Source organism: Melopsittacus undulatus, chromosome 17 (assembly GCF_012275295.1).
Source record: "Melopsittacus undulatus isolate bMelUnd1 chromosome 17, bMelUnd1.mat.Z, whole genome shotgun sequence".
NCBI lineage: Eukaryota > Metazoa > Chordata > Aves > Psittaciformes > Psittaculidae > Melopsittacus > Melopsittacus undulatus.
Genome location: NC_047543.1, coordinates 5,090,169 through 5,097,076, shown reverse-complemented (window position 1 = coordinate 5,097,076; position 6,908 = coordinate 5,090,169). Strand labels below are relative to the sequence as shown.

The window sequence follows — 6,908 nt, the reverse complement described above, 5'->3', positions numbered from 1 at the left end:
ATGGGTGCCATGGTGCATGGGTGCTGCAGTGCATGGGTGCCATGGTGCGTGGGTGCTACAGTGCATGGATGCCATGGTGTATGGGTGCCATGGCACATGGGTGCCACAGTGCACGCCCCCTGCACCCACTGCAGGTTCCCCCCATGCCAGCACCATCCAGCCCAGCTCCCGCTGTGCCCAACCCCTGGTCAAGGGCAGCCGGGCAGCACCAGCAGCTCATGCCTGTGCCCCCCACGTTACCCACTGCGGGCTCGGGGCTGCGCAGGCACCAGGACAGGACCTCAATGGCTCCTTTCTCCTCTCCCATCAATGGTTCCCCTTGTTCCTCCCTGGGCCCCCCCCGTGTTTTCTTAACCCCCCCCCGGCGCCTGCCCCGTGCAGAGGGGGCCGCTCTGAAAGAGCCTCTTTCTTTGGAGGTGAGGGGCTGGGCCGAGGGGACCCCCGGGGCCGGGGAGGGGTCTGGGGGTGCTGAGCAGGATGCCTGGGTCTGCACGGTGGAAGGGGGCAGCTCCAGGCACCGTCCTGCAGAGCACACGGACCCAGGTGAGCCGGGAGCCATTGGGGTGCTGCGGGTGCCATTGGGATGCTGCGGGTGCCATTGGGATGCTGCGGGAGCCATTGGGGTGCTGCGGGTGCCATTGAGGTGCTGCGGGTGCCATTGGGGTGCTACGGGAGCCATTGGGGTGCTGCGGGTGCCATTGGGATGCTGCGGGTGCCATTGAGGTGCTGCGGGTGCCATTGGGATGCTGCGGGAGCCATTGGGGTGCTGCGGGTGCCATTGGGGTGCTACGGGAGCTATTGGGGTGCTGCGGGTGCCATTGGGGTGCTGCGGGTGCCATTGGGGTGCTGCGGGTGCCATTGGGATGCTGCGGGAGCCATTGGGGTGCTGCGGGTGCCATTGGGATGCTGCGGGTGCCATTGGGGTGCTGCGGGTGCCATTGGGATGCTGTGGGAGCCATTGGGGTGCTGCGGGTGCCATTGGGATGCTGCGGGAGCCATTGGGGTGCTGCGGGTGCCATTGGGATGCTGCGGGTGCTATTGGGATGCTGCGGGTGCCATTGGGGTGCTGCGGGTGCCATTGGGGTGCTGCGGGTGCCATTGGGATGCTGCGGGTGCCATTGGGGTGCTGCGGGTGCCATTGGGATGCTGCGGGTGCCATTGGGGTGCTGCGGGTGCCATTGGGATGCTGCGGGTGCCATTGGGGTGCTGCGGGTGCCATTGGGATGCTGCGGGTGCCATTGGGATGCTGCGGGAACCATTGGGATGCTGTGGGTGCCATTGGGGACCTGCGGGTGCCATTGGGGTGCTGCGGGAACCATTGGGATGCTGCGGGTGCCATTGGGATGCTGCGGGTGTCATTGGGGTGCTGCGGGTGCCATTGGGATGCTGCGGGTGTCATTGGGGTGCTGCGGGTGCCATTGGGGTGCTTCGGGTGCCATTGGGGGGCCCTGGGAACGCGTTCCCCCTCTTGTCCCTGTTCCTATCCCCATCCCTACTCCCCACGAGCCCCTCTCCCTCCCCAGGGCTTGGGGGGGTCATGGATGAAGCAGGAGGGCACCCAGTGAAGCAGATGGGAAGGGCGGCAGAGCAGTGAACGTGCAGCAATGGGGAGGGTGGACCAGGACCCCAGCCCCACAGAACTGGGGCTGGATGGGGTGAAGAGGATGCCGGCAGCAGCTGCGCCCCAAACCCTCCCCCTTCACCCCCCCCCAAACAGCCAACAATAAAGCAGAAAAGCCACATCCATCACTCAATCACTTTATCAGCTCAAACCCACACACGGAGGGGACCCCCAAGGAGGTGACAACTACGGGGTCCCCACAGAGGTATCCGGACACCCCTTCACCCATCCCTGTCCCTGGGGCTGTGTCCTTGTCCCGGCATCACTGCGGGAGCAGCGGGACTCGGGCTCCATCCGCGGCTGCAGCCATGGGGTTGATGCGCTGCCCCGTGCGCACATTGAACATGGGGAGGGTGGATAGGGGCTGTGGGACATCCCTGCTGCCAGCCATGAGCCTCAGCTCCTGCGTGTCCCCATGGATCGTGGTGTGGTGGAACAGCTGGATGCTGTGGGGCAAGGACAAGTGGGTGCTGAGCCACCTCCTTCCCCCCACAGCCTTTGGGGAAGGGGCTTGGTGGGCTCTGGTACCCCATTATGAGCTGTTTGCTCCCCATCAGTGGCGTATGGCCACCCAGCTTTGGGGTCTGCACCTCATCACTGATGTCTGCACCCCATCACTGGGGTCGGTCCCCCATTACTGGGGTCTGCACCCCATCACTGGGGTCTGCACCCCATCACTGGGGTTGGTCCCTCATCACTGGGGTCTGCACCCCATCACTGGGGTTGGTCCCTCATCACTGGGGTCTGCGCCCCATCACTGGGGTCTGCACCCCATCACTGGGGTTGGTCCCTCATCACTGGGGTCTGCACCCCATCATGGGGGTTGGTCCTCCATTACTGGGGTCTGGAACCCAGCCTTGGGGTCTGCACCCCATCTCTGGGGTCGGTCCCTCATCACTGGGGTCTGCCCCTCCATCTGTGGGTCCTCCTCAGTGCTGTTGAGTCCTGCAAGGCTATAGAAGAAGTAAACCAGCTCTTGTGCTCCAGCCCAGTGTCCATGGGGGGTTACTGGGGACACCACCTTTGGGGAGGGGAGGAGGGGGGATCGGGGGTACCTTTGGGATGGGGACACCCTCATGCCCCACCAGATAACTGCTCCCATCCCTGTTCCTGCCCCATGCTTGGCCATGACAACCCCCCCAGCTCCCCCAGCCCCATCCCCAGTGCAGGGACTTACTCAGACGTCTCCAGGTCCCGTTTTTGCCTATAAAACAGAGGAAAATGGAACAATGGTTCAGGGCTCTCACCCCCCAGCCTGCCCTGGGCCCCATGGCCGGGGGGGGGCATCCATGTGTGGGGACCCTAATGGGCCCCCATGGCCGGGGGGGGGGGCACCCATGTGTGGGGACCCTAATGGGCCCCCATGGCCGGGGGGGGCACCCATGTGTGGGGACCCTAATGGGCCCCCATGGCCTGGGGGGGGCACCCATGTGTGGGGACCCTAATGGGCCCCCATGGCCGGGGGGGGGGCACCCATGTGTGGGGACCCTAATGGGCCCCCATGGCCTGGGGGGGGCACCCATGTGTGGGGACCCTAATGGGCCCCCATGGCCGGGGGGGGGCACCCACGTGTGGGGACCCTAATGGGCCCCCATGGCCGGGGGGGGGAACCCATGTGTGGGGACCCTAATGGGCCCCCATGGCCGGGGGGGGGCACCCATGTGTGGGGACCCTAATGGGTCCCCATGGCCGGGGGGGGGCACCCATGTATGGGGACCCCCGACTCACACTCCCTCCCTGCGGCAGCACATGAGGTGTCCCAGGAACAGGCAGAGCAGAGCAGCCACCACCAGCGGCACCAGCAGCGTCAGCAGGAACTGGGGCAGCAGGTCCGGGGGGGGCTCCTCGGTGGGGGGCTGGAAACCCCCCCCCTCCTCCAGCACCCCCGAGCCCCACACGGGCCCCGGCTCTGTGGGGCTGGGCTGGACCTGCAGCTGCAGGGGGGTGATGGTTACCGGTGGGGTCCCCGCGGCTGCCATTGGGGGGGGGGGGGGACACGGGGGTCTCACCAGGGTGAGGTTGCACCATTGGATGGAGAAGTGGGGGGCGAAGGTGTCGTAGCAGGAGGCAAGAGGCTGCTGGCCCAGGCTGCACAGGAAGCGGCTCCGCGATGAAGAGGCTGATGTCAGACACCCCGAGAAGGGGCCGTGGGACCCCACGGACACATAGACCCTGTGGGGCGGCTGCAGGTCAGCCCCATAGCCTCGCATGGAGCCTGGGGTCTGTGGGACCCCACTGACATAGACCCTATGGGGTGGCTGCAGCTCAGCCCCATAGCCACCCATGGAGGATGGGGTCTGTGAGACCCCACTGACATAGACCCTATGGGGTGGCTGCAGCTCAGCCCCATAGCCTCGCATGGAGCCTGGGGTCTGCGGGTGCTGCTCATACCCCTCCCTGCGCCCCTCGATGGGCAGTGGGACGCGGCCGCCGCGGTCCAGGGCTGAGGTGACATTGATGACCTGGAGGTCTCCCTGTTCCCAGACACCCTCCGTTGCCTGTAGGAACATGTCCCGTGCGGCCACAGGCAGCAGCTCCTCCACGTTCCTGTTCCCCACCAGGAACTCCCCTTGGAACGGGGGGTGCCCACCTGTGGGGACAGGGGCACCCATAGGACACTGCATCAGGGGCATCGCGGTGCGGTGTGGGGTGAGCATCCTTACGTGGAGCAGGGATGATGGTGATGAGGAGGCTCTGAGCTGCTGTCTCATAGGTGAGCCGGTTGTACGCCAGCACCTGCCAACAGGGAACACCCCACAGGTGCCAACCCCACTCCCCACAGCACAGGGACTGGAGGGGGGGCACATACCTCAATGGTGTGGGGCCCGACCTCGGTGGCCGTGGGGCAGCCATACAGGTATCCTGGCTGGTGGGGGTCGCGCTGGGTGTACCGCAGCCACAGCGGCAGGTCCGGGTGGTCCCGGAGGTGAGCGTGGAAGGTGATGGGGGTGGCTGTGGGTACCAGGACACACACACTGGGATTCATGTGCTGCAGCCCTACAAGCCCTTCCCCATCCCACTGGTCCCAAAGAGGAAGCAGGAGGGGTCCCTGCAGCAGCTGGGCCCTGGGGAGGTCCTGCTCCCCTATTGGGGTGAATGACTTCAATGGAGGTGACCCTCAGAGCCTAAATGGGGGGATGAAGGTGTGCTGCTCCTGGGTGACTTCAACAGTGGGATGGGGCAATGCTCGGCAGGCCCCAAATGGGGGCAGTGGTGGGGGGGGATGGAGGGAGGGATGGAGAATAGCATCGATGCAGGGTGAGATGAATGGGAGTTGGGGGGATGGAGAGTGAGATGGATGTGGGGTGGGAGGGATGGGGGATAGGAGGGATCTGGGGTGGGATGAATAGGGGGTGGTGTGGACAGAGGATAGGATGAATGGGGAGTGGGATGGATGAGGGGTGGGATGGATGGGGAGTGGGATGGACAGAAGGTAGGATGGATGAGGGGTGGGATGGGTGTGGGGTGGGATGAATGGAGGATAGGATGGATGAGGGGTGGGATGGATGGAGGATAGGATGGATGTGGGGTGGGATGAATAGGGGGTGGTGTGGATGGAGGGTAGGATGGATGAGGGGTGGGATGGATGAGGGTTGGGATGGATGGAGGATAGGATGGATGGAGGATAGGATGGATGGGGGGTGGGATGGGTGACAGTTTACAGGACTGTGTAGAAGGGACAGATGGAGACATGGTCCTGCTGGTGCCATGACTGGTGGGGAGCAGGCTTAGCCCCAACCCCCCCAGGCCCTGCAGGACCCCCCCCCCATCCCCACTGCTCTGTCCTGGCTCTCACCTCCATCATCCTCACTCCGGGTGACGAAGGCCTCCAGGAACAGCTCCCGCTTCAGCTCGTGCACAAACACAGCTCCGGTCTCGGAGGACACGCGGAGCTCAGGGAGGACCCTGTGGTCGGGGGGGGTGTCCTGGGCCCCCCCCGGGGCCGTGGCTGTGGCCAGGGACAGGGCTGGAGCCAGGGCTGGGCACTGAGCTCCTCCCTGCCTCAGTTTCCCCATTGCCAGAGCCCAGGAGCACCAGGAATGTCCCTTGTAGCCATTGGGCTGCATTAGGGGACAGGGATGGGACAGGGACAAGGATGGCGGCAGCAGCCCCCCCCCCTTGCCCCGAATACCCAGAGAGGTCCCACTCACCCCCCCCCCCCCCCCCCCCGGTACCAAACCCTTCCAGCCACAGGGCCAGGGGAGCCCCATCCAGCTCTGCCCCCTCCCCCCATCCCCCCCCCCCCCCCCATCCCACTTTGGGGGTGCCCCACTCCCCCCCAGCCCCATGGGTAAGGGCCCCACTCGCCTCCCAGCACCCAGAGCAGGAGCAGAGCTGGGGCCTCCATGATCCAGCACCGGGCTCAGGGCCAGGGCTGACTGACAGAGGCAGCAGGGCCGGGCTGGACGTGGGGGGCCCGATGGGGGGGTCCCATTGGAGACACGGGGGGGGGACACCGAGGGGCTCCCGTGTCCCCTGGTTGGGGGGGTCCTGGGGGGGGGTCCTGGAGCCCCAGCTCAGGGGTCATGGGGGGGCAGTGGGGGCACGGGATGGGGCAGAGGGGGGTGTGGGACACTTGGGGCCATGGTGCCCAGCACGGGGGTGCCCTTGGGTGGCAGCGAGGAGGGAGTGTTCGTGCACACACGGGTGTGAGCTCGTGTATGTGTGCACATGTATGTGTGAACATGTATGTGTGTGAACATGGATGTGTGTGAACATGGATGTGTGTGCACATGGATGTGTGTGCACATGTGTGTGTGTGAACATGTATGTGTGTGAACATGGATGTGTGTGCACATGGATGTGTGTGCACATGTATGTGTGTGAACATGTATGTGTGTGAACATGGATGTGTGTGCACATGGATGTGTGTGCACATGGATGTGTGTGCACATGTATGTGTGCGTGCACATGTATGTGTATTTGCACATGTATGTGTGCACATGTGTGTGTGAACATGTATGTGTGTGAACATGGATGTGTGTGAACATGGATGTGTGTGCACATGTGTGTGTGTGAACATGTATGTGTGTGAACATGGATGTGTGTGCACATGGATGTGTGTGCACATGTGTGTGTGTGAACATGTATGTGTGTGAACATGGATGTGTGTGCACATGGATGTGTGTGCACATGTGTGTGTGTGAACATGTATGTGTGTGAACATGGATGTGTGTGCACATGGATGTGTGTGCACATGTATGTGTATTTGCACATGTATGTGTGCACATGGATGTGTGCGTGCACATGGATGTGTACGCACATGTATGTGTGCAGATGTATGTGT

The 6,908-nt window shown here is 63.9% G+C and overlaps 1 protein-coding gene across 1 annotated transcript; it reads right to left on the bottom strand.

Annotated features, from left to right (window-relative positions):
- Positions 1-1,752: 1,752 nt before the first annotated feature.
- Positions 1,753-5,714, bottom strand: SGCA (sarcoglycan alpha). The gene is made up of 8 exons (XM_034070362.1): positions 5,418-5,714; positions 4,431-4,573; positions 4,285-4,357; positions 4,013-4,211; positions 3,631-3,793; positions 3,350-3,555; positions 2,799-2,825; positions 1,753-2,067 (listed from the first exon to the last, which is right to left on the bottom strand). Exons 1-8 carry the CDS (start codon positions 5,686-5,688, stop codon positions 1,884-1,886), a joined length of 1,266 nt encoding a protein of 421 aa, XP_033926253.1. The 5' UTR covers positions 5,689-5,714; the 3' UTR covers positions 1,753-1,883.
- Positions 5,715-6,908: the final 1,194 nt, after the last annotated feature.

Coding starts and splice junctions, on each gene's coding strand:
- SGCA (XM_034070362.1), bottom strand. CDS start 5,688: ATGCAGCCCAATGGCTACAAGGGACATTCCTGGTGCTCCTGGGCTCTG. Junction 4,574..5,417: donor CCGGAGTGAGGATGATGGAG/GTGAGAGCCAGG, acceptor TGGTACCCACAG/CCACCCCCATCACCTTCCAC. Junction 2,826..3,349: donor TGCTGCCGCAGGGAGGGAGT/GTGAGTCGGGGG, acceptor TCTGTTTTATAG/GCAAAAACGGGACCTGGAGA.